The sequence below is a fragment of the Condylura cristata genome, unplaced genomic scaffold, assembly GCF_000260355.1.
Source record: "Condylura cristata isolate star-nosed mole 26May11 unplaced genomic scaffold, ConCri1.0 scaffold00024, whole genome shotgun sequence".
NCBI lineage: Eukaryota > Metazoa > Chordata > Mammalia > Eulipotyphla > Talpidae > Condylura > Condylura cristata.
In genome coordinates, this window is record NW_004567125.1 from 30,619,497 (window position 1) to 30,638,534 (window position 19,038).

At 50.5% G+C, this 19,038-nt stretch overlaps 1 protein-coding gene across 1 annotated transcript in view; it reads right to left on the reverse strand.

Annotated features, from left to right (window-relative positions):
* Positions 1–6,161: 6,161 nt before the first annotated feature.
* Positions 6,162–19,038, reverse strand: part of MAP1S (microtubule-associated protein 1S) — a 13,359-nt gene continuing 482 nt past the window's right edge. Inside the window, exons 2-7 of the mRNA XM_004688184.2 lie at positions 17,819–17,922; positions 16,095–16,177; positions 15,232–15,372; positions 12,325–14,686; positions 7,208–7,443; positions 6,162–6,391 (exon numbers count right to left, since the gene is read on the reverse strand). Coding sequence (XP_004688241.1) covers positions 6,236–6,391; positions 7,208–7,443; positions 12,325–14,686; positions 15,232–15,372; positions 16,095–16,177; positions 17,819–17,922 — 3,082 coding nt within the window. The 3' untranslated portion in view covers positions 6,162–6,235. The remainder of the gene's footprint in view (positions 6,392–7,207; positions 7,444–12,324; positions 14,687–15,231; positions 15,373–16,094; positions 16,178–17,818; positions 17,923–19,038) is intronic.

Below are 19,038 nucleotides of genomic sequence, written 5' to 3' on the forward strand. Positions count from 1 at the left end.
CAGGCAGGATTCGAACTCATGTGGTAGTGGCTTTAGTTTCTTAGTGCTGTGCTTTAACCCACTGCGCCACCAGGGAGGGCTGGAGGGCCCTTTTTTTTTTTTAAATTGGACCAAGCCAGAATTTTCTTCTAACATGTCAATATCAGTCAGATTGCTTTCTATTTTCTCAAATGATTGTTGGGCATCTCTAGTTAGTTTCTCTAAATTATTATCCAAGGGGAGCATTTCTTTGGACCAGGACAGAAGTTTGGTTTTTGGCCCCAAGAGAGTAGCATTTATGGTGGGAAAGGTCAGCAATTCCCCTTAGCTTCCAGAGACCTTAACAATAATCACAGTGACTGAAGAGTATGGCATCTAATAATTCCTGGAAATAAGGGTGACTTAATTTTATCTCTATTGGAAGTAAAGAAATCTTATTTCCAAAGCAATCCAAACTCAGGCTATTCCAAAGGCATATCAGCCATCGGTGTTGTTAACATTAACTCAAAAATAGAACTGGGGCTCAGGCCAGAGGTGCAGGGGCGGTAAGAGGATTCACCAGAGACAGAGTGGGGAGCCGAACAGACAGACCAATGAAGTACACTGCTGAGGGGAGCAGTGGGCAGGCCAGGAGAGGTCTGCTGCACCATGTGGGTCACCTCAGGGCGGGGATCAAACTTATGCTGCAGTGGCTTTAGCTTCTTAGTGCTGTGCTTTAACCTGCTGTGCCTCCAGGGAGGGCCCTGTTATCTAAATTTAACTTAGTTTCTAATCCTACACAATGGACATTACACTTCTTGTTAACAAAGATGATGATCCTTTAGTGGCATTCACATTATCTACTACTTCTGTGCTCACCATTTCCTCTTACCTCTTAGTCCTTTTAGCTAGCTCACTTTAATATTTATAGGCAGACTGACTGAAATACACTACTGAGGGGAGCAGCGAATGGGGCAAGAGAGATTTGTTACGCCATGTGGGTCACCTCTTGGCCAGGGACTGAACTCATGCTGCAGTGGCTTTGGACAGTTTCACAGTACTCTGCTTTAACTCACTGGGTCACCAGGGAGGGCCCCTAGCTAGATCACTTTCTGAAAAATTGCTTTAGAATTTTGATCAAAGGTGCCCTCCCTAGTGTACTATGAAGCTAAAGCCACTTCAGGACAAGTTCAATTCCCAGCCAGGGAGGTGACCACATGGCGCAGCAGACTTTTCCTGGCCTACTCACTGCTCCCCTCAGCAGTGTACTTTGTCAACCTGCCTGTTCTGCTCTGGTGAATACTCTCACCGCCCCTGCACCTCTGGCCTGTACCCCAGTTCTGTATGCGTAAATAAATAAATCTTAAAAAAAAAAAAAGAATTTAGATCAAAGACGGAATTCATTTCTTCCACATCCTCCAAAGATATTTCTTGTTGGGTGACAGTTCCCGGGTTGTTATCGCCACAGGACGCTAAATGGCCTTTCCTCAGTGTGGACTGCATATGTGAAGCTGGAGCCAGCACTGTGCCATCCAGCCTAGCGGCGTAGGGGCTGCTCCGTCCAGGTTTAGGGAATTATACACCGACACTCACACAGTCAGAGAGTTGCCCCATGCTGCCTTTCTCAGAAGAATTCCAGTTAAGAGACGTGGCTGTTTCCCTCTGTCCTTGAAGAGGCTCCCCACTTTGTCCTGGGTTCCCTGGTGTGGGCGGGGCCTTGGCTCTCCAGCTGTCATTCTTGCTTTGCTTGTCAACTTTGTTTTTCTGCACTTTCATTCATTAAGCGTTCTGTCATTCTGTTTGGGGGCATTCTGAAAATATTAATGTCTTTATTGAATTCTAGAAAATTCTGTCATTATCCTCCTTCACAGTTGCTTCTGTTCTCTCAATTTCCCTTTTCTTTTCTGATGTTTGGGAATTTCTTCAGTCCCATCTCCAGATCTCTTCAGCCATCTCAAGTCCATGGTCAACTCCATCCACTGTTTGAAATCTGTGATTCACTGAATTTCTCTTCTGTTTGGTTCTTCTCCAAATATTGCTACCTTTTGCTTTGTTCACAATTCAAAATTAAACATACCTATGCTGGGTCTGATGATCCCAAGCTGGAAGTCCTGGCTGCTATCATTTCATTTGTATCCCAAGCACAGCAAGTTCTGACTTTTGATGGTAATTCATACTCACTGGGATATGACTGGGAAAATGCTTCAAGGCTGGAGGGCGAAGGTTCTTCCAGCAGCCCGGTATGGTCACTACCATTCTAGACCGCTGTAAACCATGCTGTCTGCAGGACGCCAGCAGACGCCCAAATAATGTCAGGGTTGCAGACTTATGTGAGGTCACGAGTCATGGGACTTGACTCACCACCTCCAACTGTACCCCCAATTCCAAACTGCACGGGTCGAGATACCCAAGTTTCCTTTCTGTCTGAAAACTAACTCTGACTCTGAAACCACCCTTTGCGGTCCTGGCAGAGCCGCCACCTGAAGGTCCAGGAAAACTGAAGACCAAAGCTGTCTGGCCCAACTCACTCCAGCATTTCCAGCTGTTGTTACTGGGGGGTAGGGGGAGGGAGGGCGGCTTGGTTTCAATTTCTGGTCAGAAGCAGAAGCTGACATCACTTCTCCTGCACTTCCACCTATACTCTAGGCCACTCTGTGGAGATCTGCGTACCTCCAGCAGGAACGAGCATGGGAAAACGAGGGAATTGATGAAGGAAAATAATAGACAAAACCACCTAATGATCTATTTGTTCAACAGTGAAAACAGCATGGAAAAGAAGTCAGCCGGGTTAGAGCAGATTCAGAAAGAGACCAACACATACTATCTCACACAGTAAGAGGGCGCGTGGGACAGTCACTCAGCCCTTGGGGGTGGGACAACCCTACTTCTCTTCTTTCCAAGACCCTAGATGGTAAAATAAATAAAGGACTTATAAACAATTTGTTTTAGGGAGAACTTGTGTCAGCTGCAGAAAGCTCTCCCAAAGTACCAAGAGAGATTTAATGATTGTGGCTTGAAAACCATAAATACATGAATGGTTTTGCCATAAAGGTAACACAGAAGTTTATGAGTGGTTAAGATGGTAAACTTTACGTTCTGTTTATTGCCACAATTTTTTTTTAAATAATAGTTTATTTTTACATCATTTTGTGCCTTTTCCATCTCACTTGTAATCCCCGTGGGCTTCCCATCACCAAATCACCTGTGTGCCATCGCCATAGTCCAGTGCACTCCCCTCACATTTCTGATCCCACTCCCCACTCCACCCCCGTAAAATTCTCTGATATATAGTTGTTCACAATTATTATTATTATTATTTTTTAAAAGATTTATTTGTGCATACAGAACTGGGATACAGGCCAGGAGCTCAGGGGCGGCGAGAGGTTTCACCAGAGACAGAGTGGGGAGCAGAACAGGCAGATCGACGAAGTACACTGCTGAGGGGAGCAGCGGGCGGGTCAGGAGAGGTCTGACGCCAGAGCAGGCAGGAATCGAACTCATGTGGAAGTGGCTTTAGCTTCTTAGTGCTGTACTTTAACTCACTGCACCACCAGGGAGGGCCCACAATTATTATTTTTTAAAGTTCATTGTCTCTATTGAAAAAATTGCGATACATGAATAAAAAAGGGACAAACATCTTACTAGTTAAATAAAGTTAAACAATGAAAATCTCTCTGGTTAGGAAAGAAGTGAGAAGATAACACTTAGACCCAACAGTTTAGGTCAGTGAAAATTGGAGGGGGATGCAGCCTTGTGTATGAAATAACCTGTCTGGAGACCTGGACTAACAGACCACAGGAGGGCAAGAAACATAACTCGCCCAGCCTGGCAGCAGGAGTGTTCAGTGCTGACTTTGTGTTGAGTCAACTTGGTGAGACCCAGGACTTACTTCCCTGGAAGTAGGGGGTGGAAATGGTGACGGGAGTGGAGTAGCAGTCTCTGAGCGGGATCCCAGGGCACCTTAAGTCTTGCCTGCCACTGCGCCCCCTCCTGGCGGCCAAGTGTGCACTGAGATGATGACTGGATACCAGCCCCTGGCATCACCATAGGGTTCTCATGGCTCCTGTGTCCTTGTGGGCTCTCACAGGACCACCCAATGTCCACCTGCTTGTCCCAACAACCTGGTTCCAGAGATGGAGCTCAGTATTTCTCATGGAAACCGAGTGACCATTTGGACAGCTCCCATAGGAAGCTGCCAAGCGCTGAAACCAATCCTTGCAAGGACCTTCATGCTTGCTGCTGGCCCTGCAACTGTGACCCTGATTTTATGTATTCCCCACAAACTCAAAATCTGTAAGTAAATGTCCTAATACCCAAGTAATGGTGTCCAGCTGTGGGGCCTCTGGAAGGTAATTAGGGTTAGATACACTCAGGAGTGGCCTTCCCATGATGGGATTAGCACTCTTATAAGGGCCCCAGAGAACTTGCCAGAACTAGTGCTCCTTGGCCAAGATGTTAGGACACAGGATGAAAGCTGTTAGCTACAAGTTAGGAAGAGAATCCTGCCCAGAATCTAACTCTGTGGCACCTTGATCTTAGATTCCCCAGCTCCTAGAACTGTGAGAGAGAAATGTGTTGTTTAAGCAGCCCCCTCACCTCCAGTCTGTGCACAGGAGTCCCCGTTATCCTTAGAGCATCTGTTGCAAGATCCCCAGTGGATAAGTGAAACCACGGACAGCCTGATGACACCATGCAAGTACTGTTTGTTCCTATATATTCATACCTGTAATAGTTTAACTTATAAATCAGGTACACTGAGATTTTTTTTTTTTTCAGGTACACTGAGATTTAAAACAAAAACTTAAAATAGAACAATTTTGGGCCTCCCTGGTGACATAAAGGGTTAAGTCTCAGCACTCTGAAGCTATCCGCAGCCATTGCAGCATGAGTTCAGCCAGGGAGATAACCCACATGGCGCAACTCTCTCCTTTCCTACCCACTGCTCCCCTCAGCAGTGTACTTTGTCAACCTGCCCTTTCTGTTCCCTACTCTGTCTCCGGTGAATCCTCTCATGATCCTCATGCACCTCTGGTCTGTACCCCAGTTCTTGTATGCGTAAATAATCTTGAAAAAAAAAAAAAAGAACAATTTTTACAATAAAATGTATATAGTGTAAAATTTGGGTGAATGTGGTCTGTCAAAATATCTTATTCTATGAAATATTTTTGGACGGTTGTTGACTGTGGCTCACTGACACCTTAGATGACAGGAGACAAGTGTACTCTGACAGCCTGAACACACTTGGACATGGCCTGAGATTCATAGGCACCTGTACCATGGAACCACATGCAGACAGCCACACAGGGACCGGTCTCTGTGCAGGAAGAGAGCAGTGTGCGGACGTGCTGGGTAAGGCCATGCTGTGCTGAGTGTCCTGGGACCCCCATCACCAAGGGTCACATTTTGGAAACTACAAACAGGACATTATTCTCTCCTGGTTCTAGACACTGGGAATCTGAAGTCTACATGTGGACAGAGCTGGCTCCTTCTGAGGGCACAGGGAGGGATGTTTCCTGATTCTTCCAGCTTCTGAAGGCTCCAAGTGTCACACCATTCTCTGCCTCAGGCTTCATGTGCCTTCTCTATATCTCCTCTTCTGTCTCTTAGGACACGTGTCATTGGATTTAGGGTCACCCTAGTCCAGGAGGACCTTATTTCAAGACCTACCATTTAATCACATTCATGAAGAGTCTTTTTCCATATGTGAGGATACTCACAGGTATTGGGGTTCAGACTAATGTGGTTGATGGGGTGGGCATTCAATCATCTTGATGGCCCCTTGCCTAATATTCTATCTAGGTGTTTCTATCTTGGTGCAGAGACAAAGTCCTTCCTGCAGAGTCCTTCCTGCAGAGTGCCTCTCCTGCCATGAGCTCAGTGTTTCTGAAGTGGAGGTTCATCTGTTTAATGGTTTTGGAGCAGAGACTGGGTTCACAGCTCACCTCAGCACTGACTGGTTTGTGTGGTGAGGGTCCTGCAATTGACTCTGGGGTGTGTGTGCGCGCCAGCTTCCTGTCTGTATAATGGTCCCATATGGTCACTGGGTTGGACTGGAGGGCAATGGATAGCATGGTCGTTACTCTCACCCTTGGGGCTGACCTAGGAGCCACAGGAGTCCACAGACTCTCAGTTCCTGGGACTAAGGGCCCAATGGCCAACAATGACTAAGTCTCCCATTTAGTATGAGGAAGTGAGGCCATAGCCAAGTGAAGTACCTGGTTTATTTCTGATGCAGGAGAATCTCAGAACAGTGGCAGGTGCTGGTGGTGGGGAGGGGCTAGAACTCCACCTTGCATGCAGGGAAGGCCTCATCCTGCATAGAAACAGTACTGTTGCTGCCCAGTACTGTGATGCCCAGAGCCTGGTGCTGGGCATGTGTCTCCTCATACCATTCATGCATCGCCACTGAATCGAAGGTAGGGATCAGGGTGACCTGCGGGAAGACAAGTGAACCGACACTGAGTGAAGCAGCCTCCCAGCCCATCCCACGTTCTGCTCGTACATCACCTGATGCTTATAGCAGGACCAACCCCGAAGCCCCTTCTCTTCTCCACAGCACCCATGGACCCTCACGAATCCCTGGACCACCACCATGCTTCCTGTTGACCCTCTGCCTCCATCTCATCTCTTATCTTGTTCTGCTGCCCCTCTGCTTGCGTGCTTAGTCAGGTTGGCTCCCACCTCCATGCTGTCCCTGCCACCTGGGACTCTGCTCTGAAAGCTGTGTGAGAGTAGGGGCTGCCCCGCTCATGCAAGGCTGGTGTCGGTGCTCACACACACGGGTACCAGATACCTGGAAGCTTCCCTACCCACCTGGATTTTTCTCAACCTTTAAGACTCCACTTCTATCTCAAGGCTTTGAGCAACCATCACCTCTGCATAAATTCTCAGCTTTCTTAGCTGCATATACCCCACCACTTCCCTTGGCTATTTTTCATGACACCAAAGTAGTTAGAAGTCAGGGAGTCAAACCCTCTCTCGGTGTCCAGGTTTGCTGCAGACAGACAAGGACAAGGACACGATGGGAACGAGGGCCTGCGAACTGAGAGGGACTGCTGCGCTTGGCCTCACTGTCTTACTGCTGTGGAGACAATCTAGCTCCTCCTCTGTGTCTTGGACAAAGGCGGCACTGATGTCACAGGGTTAACAGGAAGACGCCTCACCCCATGCTCCATGTAAGGAGCTTGGGCAATGTCATAATGACATTCAGCACTGTCAGGCCTGCCTGAGGCCTGAGACAGCTGCACACCTGGAGGTCGCGGTCCCACTGCTGCTTGCCCGCCAGCAGTGCATCCAACACAGACCGCATGCCCTCCTCTTTGCACTGGTCCTGGCCGCTGATGACGTAGCAGAGGGCACGCACACGCCGGAAGAACTCTTCATCCAGCAGGCGGGTGCTGCTCCCACTAGGCAGGTAGGCCAGGTCAAGGTAGACAGGAGAGCCAGGTGGAGCTGCCGAGCCTCCTGGACGGCTGCTGGTTGCCCCTAAAAGCAAGAGGAACAGGGTCAGTCATGCGTTCCTGAGACCAGAAAGGGGCCAAGACAAGGCTCTCAGCATCATTGGCTTCTCTCTGTACAGCATCGCCCTGACAATGAACTCTCAGCGCCTGAAGCCTCTCTGGTCGTCCCAGAACACAGACAACTCTAGAGCCAAAGGGTGGGGGCAATTGAGGAGGGCTTCCAGAAAGGGGGGTTTTAGAAGCTCCAGTTCCCACAGCAGCCAGGACCTGGAATGCTCTGCTGCTTCTGCAGCCTCCACCTGTTCAATTACTCAGAAACACTGATCATACCCTCCTGGGCCACTGGGCCCTGAGGACATGGTGGTGACCAAGACAGACAAAAAACCCTAGCCCCAGAGGGGGAATGGGAGGAACAGAGCTGCAAAGGGAGACTCAGGACATGGTGATCTCAATGCAGACAGTGATCCCAGAGTGTGAGGGGAGGCACCTACCTCTCCTGGCCATGTGGGTTCATCACCAACTCATCACAGTAGTGCGCTAGGCGAGCAGTCTGCTCAACACTTGCCATCCTACAACCAACCGTAAACACTGCCCAGCTCGGGGCTGGCAGCCTCCCACCACAGCTAGGGATGGAGAAAGCAAGCACCTGGGGGAGCCTTGGGAAGGGAAGATCATCACAGCTGCAGAAAGTGTGCAGAGGTCAGCGGCAGAGCGTAATGGCGACAAGAGAAAAAGGGGGCCATGGGCAGGATAGTGATCAAGCAGGAGCCACAAGCTGTGGTCTGGCTGCTGTTGCTTTGCTTAGCTTTACTGGAACACATGCCCACTCGGGTATTACTGAGCAGCTTTTGCCCTAAAGCCACTGAGATGAATATGGCACAGAGACAGCTGGCCTGCAAAGCTGAGAACGTTTACCTTTTAGATTTATCTTCAAAAACTAAAAATGGAAACACTCTTGGGCATCTATCATCAACTCAAAAAATTATGTATTCTGCTGTTACTGCAGCACTATTTACAATAGCTAGGATACAAAAACAACTAAGTGCCCACAGATAGAGAACTGGGTTGAGGAACTGGAGGGAATTACGTGTAGTAAAGCAAGTCAAAAGATAAATGTTGGACTTTATTGATGTTATATGAAAAAATGTTCAACATCACTTGTGATAAGGGACATGCAAATTAAAACCACAATGAGATACCACCTCGCCCCAGTGAGAATGGCACATCTTGAAACAACTAGCAACAACAAATGTTGGCGAAGATGTGGAGTAAAGGAACTCTCCTGCACTGCTGGTGGGAATGTAAACTAGTACAACCACTACAGAAAACTGTTTGGAGGTTCCTCAAACTGCTTAACATGGAGCTACCCTATGACCCACTCCTAGGTATCTACCCAAAAGACACAAAAACACTGATTCAAAAAGATACCTGCACCCCCATGTTTATTGCTGTTTTATTCACAATTGGAAAGATATAGAAACAGCCCAAATGCCCAAAAGTGGAGACGGATTAAAAAGATGTGGTACATATACACAATGGAATATTACTCAGCAACCAAAAAAAAAATGAACACATGTCTTTTGCAGCAACATGGATGAAGCTGGAAAAGATCATGCTTAGTGAAATAAGCCAGAAAGAAAAGGAAAAATACCAGATGGTTTCTCTCATAGCAGGAATATAATAGAACAGGAGAAGAAATAATGATAATGATGAACAGCTATATACCAGAGACATTTTGTGGAGGTGCAGTGAGGAATGGGATCAAAAACAGCAGGAGGAGGGAAATGCACTGGACTATGGTGATGGCACATGGGTGATTTTGGTCATGGGAAAACCAAAGGGATGCAACTGAGATGGAAAAATGCACAAAAATATATAAAAATAAACTATTATAATAAAAAATATATAGTGATGCTAATAAATGATATGAGGCTTCTGAGGTTAAGAGCAAGGGTTCTAGGGAGAAAGGGTTAAAGATATATACGAGAAGGTGGCAGAGAATAAAATAAAAGTGCTCAGTTAGTCCAAGTGGGAAGAACTCAAAGAGACACTGAGATACATAATCCAACTGTTGAGAGACGAAGAGATAATCTCTTGAGAGAAGGCTAAAGGGGGAGTTCATAACTATAAATGCTTGTATTTGATGTAAGAGAAAAAGTCAACAATAAATCTACAACTTGAGGAACTAGAAAAAAGAGTTAAACTCAAATCTAGAAAGAAATAATTAAAACAGTAAAAATTTTAGAAAACAGAAAAATAACAGGAGAAAAAAACCAACCAAAAGTTGGTTCTTCTAACTTAAAAAGGCAAAGAAAAAAGTCCTCAAATTTGTAAAATCAGAGATGAAAATAGGGATATCACTACTGACTCCACAGTAATAAAAAATACTATGAAATTACTATGAATAACTGTACTCCAACAAATATAAAAAAAGTACTAATTCTCAGAAAAACTAATACTGAATCACAAAGAAACAGAAAATTTTGAAAGAAATATAACTAGTAAGGAGATTGCATCAATGACTAAAACCTTCAGGACTTACTGGTGAATTCTACCAAACACTTAAAGAAAAACTAATACCAATCTTCCTCAAAAATTTCCAAAAAAAACCTGGAGAGCAAGAAATGATTTCTATGAGGCCAGCATTGACCTGACACTAGGGTCAGAGAAAGACACTATGAAAATGAAATACAGACCAACATTTCTTAAGAACACTGATGCAAAAATCAACAAAAATACCAACAGATCACATTCAGCAGCATAGTAAAATGCTAACACACCATGAGCATGTGGGATTTATTCCCAGGACACAGAGGTGTGTCAGCAAACAAAAACTGAGCAATGTCACACATCAGATTGACAGATCAAGGGAAAAGCCCTCACGAGCATTTCAATTGACATAGAAAGGCGTTTGACAAAACTCAACACTCTTATGATAAACACTCAACAAGCCTGCAATAGAAGGAAATACCGCAACAAAAGAAAAGCTGTGTGTGTGTACACACATACACCTGAAAAACCACATCAACTTAACAATCCAAGACCAAATGTTTTCCTCTAAGATCAGGAACAATGCAATGATGCCGCTTTCACCTCTTGTATTCAACATAGGACTAGAAATTCTAGCCAGAGCAATTAGGAAATAAAAATATGTGAAAGCATACACACTGGAAAGGAAAATGTAGGGTTATCTCTTTTACAAAATGTAATAGTATAGAAAACCCTAAAGATTACACACACACAAAAGAAATCTGCTAGAACTGATAGATGAATTCGTCAAAGTACTAGTTTGTAGACCCAAACCAGCTGCACTTTTATATAACAATGAGAATGTACAAGAGGAAATTAGGGAAACTCTACTTATAGTAACATCAAATATAGTAAAATACTTAGGAATTATCTTAACATGAAGACAAAATACTATACTTGGAAACTACATTGTTAAAAGAAATTAAAGCCATCAGCTGAAGGAAAGACACTCCATGTTCATGAATCAGAAAACTTAATATCGTACAGATATTACCACTACTAAAAACCATTTACAGATCAAAATAAAAATTCCAATGATACTCTTCTGCAAAGACAGAAAGATTCATCCCAAAATGTATAATGGAATCTCAAAGGATCCCAAATAGCCTAGACAATCCCAAAAAAGTTTAAAGTTGGAGGATTCACATTTCCAGATTTCTAAATTTACTATTAAGCTCAGTAACAAGACAACATGTTCTGGCATAAAGACAGATACATAAATCAATGGAACAGAGCCCAGAAATAAACCATCCCACATATGGTCAAAAGATTTTTGACAAGGGCGCCAAGATCATTAAATAGGGACAGTCTCTCCAACAAAAGGTGCTTGGAAAACTGGGTCTCCACATGCACAAAGATGAAACTTAATTAGCACCACAGACAAAAATGAACTCAACTGATCAAAGAGCTAAACCTATAAAACTCTTAGAAGAAAATGTGAGACAAATTATTTTAGAACACTGACTTTGATGATCTCTTAGATATGACACCAAAAGTATAGGAAACAAAAGGAAAAATAGACAACATGGACTTCACAAACTAAAAACTTAGGAATCAAAAAAAATTATCAATATAAAAGGCAGTCCACAGAATGAGAGAAAATATCTCAGACATTGTTCCTAGCAACTCAAGTACCCACTGAGGGATGAGAGGCTAAACAAAAGATGGTTTGTCCAGACACTAGAATGTTATTCAATCTTGAAAAAATGAAAATTCTGACATAGGCCACACATGATAACATGAAAAAGCTCTGGAGGTGGAGGGCGGTGACGGATGCACGTGAACGCCTTACTGCCACAGAACTGCTCGCTTAAACATGGGCAAGGCAGGAAGCTGTGGCATATAGTTTACTATTGAAAAATGTTAACCACTGTGGGACCAAGACCGCTTTTCTCAGCAAGCTGACAGGCTGGCGGTTGGCTGGTCTGGAAAACTGGATTTCCGCCTCCCAAACCCTAAGAGCAGCTCAGTCTGCTAACCGTCCATGTAAGAACATGGCTTACACTGATCCCTGCTTCCCCTCTGGGAGAGAGGAATTCAGGTTCATGCTGCTACATCATCAACCCCCAATAGAAATCCTGGGTACAGAGTCTACTGGGTGCCCCTGGTGGACAGACCCTCACACAGACCTTCAGAACACTACTAATAATTACAGGGCTCCCCCATTAGTAAGTCGGCACTGTGGGACCCCGTGAGGGAGGCCTCCCTTTCGCTTATCTGCTCTGCGTCCTTTCCCTGTATGTCTCAATTCACTGTGCCTGCCCCCCCCCATCAGTGAATCGGGGGTGTCTCGGGAGCCCTGGGTGTGACTGATGTCACATAGGACAGGGGAGCTGGCCAGCAGTCGACTGCAGGATCCCGGTCCCCAGGCACTTACCCGCTGGGCCTCGAGTAGCAGTCTTGGGGGCCGAGGACTTCCTGGACAGGGGCGCCCGACCTCCCTTGTCACTGGGCTCGCTCCGGGCACCGAGGGGCCGACTGTTCCGGTCCCCGCTTGCCAGTCCCTTGGTCTTGGTAGTGGTCGCTGGAGTGGCTTTGGGAGCTGTGGTCCCAGGGTTGGGGCGCACAAGGGACTTTCGGGTACGGCTGAGGCCTTCTGCCGGCTGGGCCTGTTTGGGGGGCAGCATCTCAGGGTCCACCATGCAGATGCTCGGTGGAGTGGGCAGAGGTGGGGGAAACTTAAGGGGCTCGGGTAGGGGGTCACGGCGAGGGACCCCGAAGCCCTCTGTGTCCTCATCTGAGTCCACAGTGCCAGGGGCGGCAGGCAGCGGGTCTGAGTCCGACAGGGTGGGCAAGGACTCGCTGACAGACGTGGGCGGGGTTTCCTCAGCCCCCGCGGCGCCTGCCCGCTCCTGGGACCGGGCGCTACTGTCGTTGGAGCTCCCAGGCGATGAAGGCGCTGGGGCCATGGCCAGAGCCTTGCGGTGCTCAAACTCACAGGGCGACACCAGGCACAGGTCCACGTCATGTGGGGAAGCTGAGCGCCGAGCTCGGGGGCCCCGCAGCGGGAGGCTCAGCCCCGTCTCATTGGCAGTGGCAGGAGCTGGTGGCAGCACCTGCTCAAAAGAAACGGACAGGGACTCGTCCACCTCCGTGGAGTGAGGGGAGCCCACCTCGGCAGGCAGTGAGGGCGTGGTCACTGTGGGTGAGGCGTCTGGCCCAGCTTCCCCGCCCCGCAGGGGGCTCAGGGACATCCGCCCGCTGCTCTCAGCGGGGCCCTGGTGGGCTTCCACAGGCGAGGGGGTACATGGCTGAGGGGTGCTATTGATCAATGGCAGTTCCAGACACTTCTCCTGTGAGCTGCCTGCATTCTCCCTGGCAAGGTTCAGCCCCAGTTCCAGGCTGCTCTCTTGACTAGGTGTGGCCACCGGCTGGGGGGCAGGGCAACCGTGGGTCTCTGTGGGAGGGCTGGCCTCTCTGCACTGGAGGCTCGGAGGGTTGTGGGGTCCATTCTCTGCTGGTGGCCCACCCAGGCCAGTGGCAGCAGGTGCTCTGCGAGGCTTAGCAGCTGCCTGGGCACCTGCCTTCTTGACAGTGACCACAGAAGAGGCTGCCCGGCGCACTTCACGGGCTTGGGGCTGGGCCCGAGGGACACTAGGCTTGGGGTCCTTCTTCAGCTCCCGGGAGGGCCTCGCTTCTTTCTCAGCCCTTCGGGGAGCCTCAGCCCGTGGTGGCTCCTTCCGGGCCACCCCAGAGCGCTCCTGGACAGGCCTGGCAGGTGCCTTTGTCCGGCTCTCTCTCCTCAAGCTGTCCCTGGAGCCCACACTTTCCTTGCTCTCAGCACGTCGAGGTCCTGCCAGATCTTGGGGTGTCACCACAGGCTCCCTCAAGAATCCCAAGTGCTGCAAGCGCACCAGGCCATCCAAGAGGCGGGCGGGTGGTGTGCAGCCAGGAAATAACACACGCACCACCTTCTCTGTGATGCCAGCAGGGTGCCACACCAGGAGGGCACACACAGAAGCCAGCGAGCGGTCAGCCCCAGCCGTGGGCGGGTGCAGCACGTACATGTCCAGCCGGCCCACACCCATCTTCTGGAAGAGCACGGTAGGCTCTGCAGGCACAGGCCCGCGGCTCAGGGGCAGGGGCGTGAGGCCCAGGCGAGTCAGGAGGCTCAGAGCCAGCTCGGCCTCATCCTCACCGCACACCAGGCGTGAAGCTGCCACACGGGCGTTGAGAAACACAACCCCCAAGGTTGGGGAGATGAGTCTGCGCAGACGGTCATCCCCAGAGCCCCCGTCAGCCGCTGCCTCCTCGCGCTCAGCCAGTTTGCGCCGCAGGAGGCTGTTGAGGCCAGGGAGGCTGTCAGCGCCGGCGTGGGTCACCAGCACGGCATCTACCCGGTCCAGGTGCCGCACCAGCTTCCAGAAGCTTGACTTGGGGTTCGAGCCCCCGTTAACCAGCACAGTGAAGCCGTTGACAGCAAAGAAGGCGGCATCACCAAGACCCCCAGGGAAGATGTAGCAGCAGGGCCGAGCAAGCCTGAGGAAGCCCACGGAAGCCGGAGGCTCAAGCAGCTCAAAGGGAGATGGCCGCTCCAGTGACTCAGCCACATACTCCAGGAACTCACGCAGGCCCTCAGAGGCTGGCAGCTGGCCTGGGGGGTTTAGCCGCAGCTGCAGCACCCCCTGCAGGCCCAGTACTTCAGGAGCCAGGTGGGTCCAGTTCCCGAAGGTTGGACAGGTGATGGTGAGCTTGGACGGCTCTGCAGGCAGTGATGCTGAGGCCAGGAGATCCTGGATCTGGAAAGGGGCAGGGGAAGGTTAAGGGGCCACACAGTGCCAGGCCACACCAAGACTCTGGAGAAAACTAGGCAGATACCCCTTTCTGCTCCGGGGTTGGGAGGGTCTCTTACCAGCTCTTGTCGCCATGGAACAAAAGCTGGCCCCACCCAGGCTGGCCCACCTGCTGGCCCCTGCACTTGCTCCCCACGACAGGCTCCATGCCTGCCCCTGTGCTGGCGTGACTCAGCATCGCTGCACAAACACATCACTGGCAGTGCGAACGAGAGGCTGGCAGCATTTTCTGCTGACCTGCCCCCTGCCGCCCCTCTCCCAGCTGTCCGAGATAGGGCCAGAAACCTGGGCCCCACTAGAGGCCTCTGGGACATCACTGACCTTGGGCCGTCCCACACCATTACTGGAATAGGCCATGTGGCTGGACTGAGAGCAGGGGCCACATGTGCCACCACCACTGTCCACAGAACAGGAGGGGATGAGGCGGCAGGGTGGGAGGTATGGCCAGGTCCTACAGCACACAGCCAGATGGGGATGGGCAGGGGACTTACCTCTTTGTCCCCCAGAACCTGGAGAAAGTGTCGGGACGAGAAGCCCCCTGTCTGGAGCAGCAACTCCCCAGTGTCCTCCAGGAAGGGCCCAGCGAGTACTAGCAGTTTGTGAGGGGCAGGGTCCAATAGGAGGTTCCGGAGCTGGCGGTGAGAGGAAAAGTGTTAAAGGTACTATTCTGTGCAATGACATCATCAGAACCCCTTTTTGGGATAGCCCCAAATCTATACCTGTTCTGGTCCCAACCCAGAGCTAGGCCAGTGTTCAACTCTAACAGAAGCTGGGAGGGCCTTCCATTGGGCCCTACAACCCCCGTCTCCTCCCACGAAAAGTCCTGCTCACCCTACAAAGCCCAACTCCAGTGCCCCCTCCTCCTGGAAGACCCCCATACCTTTTCTGTGCTCCCATAAGCCTAGCCCTACAGCCATGCAGTGGGAGGTACGGTCCAAACTGAGCCCCTTAAAGGAGCAAATGGGAGCATTTCTATCCAATGATCAAGGATCTCTAGAGGAGTGCCCTGGGCTCTCTCTCTTCCTGGCGGGTAAGAACTGGCAGAAAGCTTCAGGTGCCTACAAGATCAAGTCTTCAGCATTCAGTGTTGATAGCTACCATACCCAGATGGGTGAAGCACATCAGCTGTCTGGCCTGCTTCCTTCCTTCTTTACCATCCCGCCCCTTTCTCCCAAATTCCAGCCTTTTCTGATCTCAATCTTTCCCCAGGAGAGAGTAAAATGAGGCTGCAATCAACAGGAGAGGCTTCCTGGATATAGAGAAAAGGGTTTCATGCAGCATGATGTCAGGGACAAGGAAGATCAGGATAGGAATGGTAACCGGCCATTCCCCAGAGTCCCCGACCCCTGCCTACCTCGTCACACAGGGATTTGTCTGATGGGTTCAAGAGGACCAGGGTCTCCAAGGTGTCTCCACGGTGGTGCAGGCTCCGTTGGCCTGTGAGGCAATCAGACCTATAGCTTGGTGTTGTCCCAGGATGAGACACTGCCTCCCTGTGTGGCTCCAGGCAGCCACGGGCTCCTGTGGACTGTCTCCTGGCTCCACCCAGCCAGAGGGTCACTCAGGACTAGCGGCTCGTGGAAGAGCCACAGATCACAGTGAGGCAGGATCAACAAGCTATCTTGAAGGTCACACACTGGAAATGACAGTGACAAGGTCTCTGCTGCTTGTGGGGCCCTACTGTGGGGTATCCACGATCATTACATTTTATAAACAAAGAGTCTGAGCCAGGAGAACCACTGAGGGAGCCCCAGAAGAGGGCTCACCTGGGACAGGCCCTGAGACAGGACCATGCAGATTTCTGAGGATCAGGAAGTGGTCAGTGGCGTTTAAGGTCTCATGGACTGGGAGAGGGGATACAAACCCTGGTCTGACCCCATAGCCCAAAAGTGTTCCAAACACCATGCTTGTCAGTATCAGTCTTAGCACACAGATATCGTATTATTAGCGGGAAACCAAGGCACACAGGGAGAAGTGGCCAACAAGGTCACACAGAGCAGATGGGATTTCCAGCCCTTCATCCTGCTAGAGGCCAGGAAGACCAGGAGTCACTGGGACAATGAGGTGACAGACACTTCCTTCCCTGGCCCAGTGGCTGGGAGGTGACTCAACATTCTGAGGAGGGGGGCCCGGGGGTGGAGTGGGGGGATGCGTTTGTAGGAAATAGCCACGCCACTCAGTTGCTCTGTTCAGCATGGGTCACCCCTGCCCTCCTAATCCTGGAGAAGTCACATGCTGGAGGAAGCTGGGGTGGGGAAACCACAGAAGCTTTGGTCCCTCCTCCAACTGTCCTCTACCTGGCGTCCTCTCAGCCCATCGACTCAGCACCTACTGTGTACCTGGTCCTATGCGGAGGTGACCTCTACAAGCCACATACAGTCCTTGTCGGGACTGTGCCAGCCCCTATGCCACCTCTGGGCCCTCAATCTTTGCAGCGCCTCTCTTTCCAAATGTCCTGGGGCCTCACATGACACACCAGCCCCAGCTGCTTCTGACCCAAAAGATTGCTGGGCCCTTCCTGGTGGTGCAACGGGTTAAAGCACAGCACTAGGAAGCTACCAGCAGCCACTGAAACACGAGTTCGATCCCCAGCCAGGGAGGTGACCCATGTGGCGTGGCAGACCACCCCTAACCTGCCTGCTGTTCCCCTTAGTACTGTATTTTGGTCGATCTGCCTGTTTCTGTTCCCCACTTTGTCTTTGGTGAATCCTCTCACACACACCCCCACCCCCAACCTCTGGCCTGTCCCCCAGTTCTTGCATGTGTAAATAAATAAACCTTAAAAAAAAAAGACTGCTGCTTGGAGGTTTCCTTGTCCCCTATGTCTCAGCTGCCTCATCAATAAAAAGGGGACAAAATCACTACTTCTTGCTTCATGGGTTGCCGAGGACTGAGGGCACTGACACTGGGTCAGTGCCCACCACTGCTTGCTTTTCAGCACCGGGGAGAACCTCAGCTACACAATTACTGAGGCTGTTATGACTGTGCCCTTCTATTGCCACACCTAGCATTCAGAAACATTTGCCCAATGGACAATGGAAGGGAAGCAGCTAGGACACCAGGGGAGCCCAGTCTCACCTTTTACAATGCTGGAGAAGGTGGCTGAATGCCGGGACACGAAGACCTTGAGCTGCTCATCCAGGCTACAGACACCAGGGTCAATGTCCCAGGACCGAATGCCTGGTAAAGGACAGGGCATGGAGGAGTGGGGTTAGCTGGGTTCCTCAGCTCCCAGAAGGTTTCGGTAACTAGCATTTGGTGAGAGGGGTAACCCCAGCACCCTCCTCTTGCCTTCCCACTGCATCAACCTATAGGACCTGCATAACCTATAGTTTACAGAGAAAATTCAGGACACCAGCAAAAAAAGCCCCTGTCTCCTCACTGGTCAATGTCCCCTCCATCTCACCCTTTCCATGATTTTACAGTTCCCCTGGCTTTCCAGGCCCAGGCTACCTCTCAGTTGTGCACCAGTCATTCTCGCTGCCTAGAGGCACTTTCTCCTTCCTGCCAGGTCCCCCTAACCCTCTGCATCTTTTAAGCACTCTTGGCACCATGGGAATGCTTAAACTTGGTGTATCCTCAGAACTGAGGTGTGGACTACCATCCCATTTTACAGGCACCTGTCATTCTGATGGGTAAGTGAACACCCTCCAACCACGGTGTGCGTGTACCACATCTGCCCAACCTACATGCCAAGTGGCTGCAGGTGAACCTTGCAGGTGCACCCATGAGTCACCACCCCAGCTGCCAAATCCTCTGGGCAGGTCGCACCCACCCACACCCCAATTAGCAGCTTCTCTTAGAGCAAATAAAAGTGAACCCTGGGGCTCTGGGCATGGCCTCCCCATGCCTACTCCTCCCTGCAGAACCACTAGTTGCTAAGCCCAGGGAATCCAGGCAACCGGCCTGCCCCTCGATAGTCCCCCTGGGTGGTCCCGAGGTGGCCGAAAGTCGAGCAGTCGCACGCATTGCACAACTGCAAGGGCCCCAAAGCCCAGCCCGAGTGCCCTCCTCGGGCTGCAGCCGGGTCGCATCCCAGCCGGGGCGTGGCAGCCCAACTCTGGCGCCGCCGAAGCAGCTTCCTCCAAGGGCGCCCGGGGCCACTGCGCGCGCCACGCGCCTAGTGGTGAGGGGGCACCGAACGCCAGGCCGACCGGGCCTGGATCCCTTCGTCCCCGGTCCCACCTCCTCTCCTGGCCCCAGAATCCCGCCTGGAACCCCTGCGCCGCCTTCCCGGGCCCTCGGGATCCTGCCTCCGCTCCCCGAGTCGGTCGCCCCACCCCTGGGCCCCAGATCCC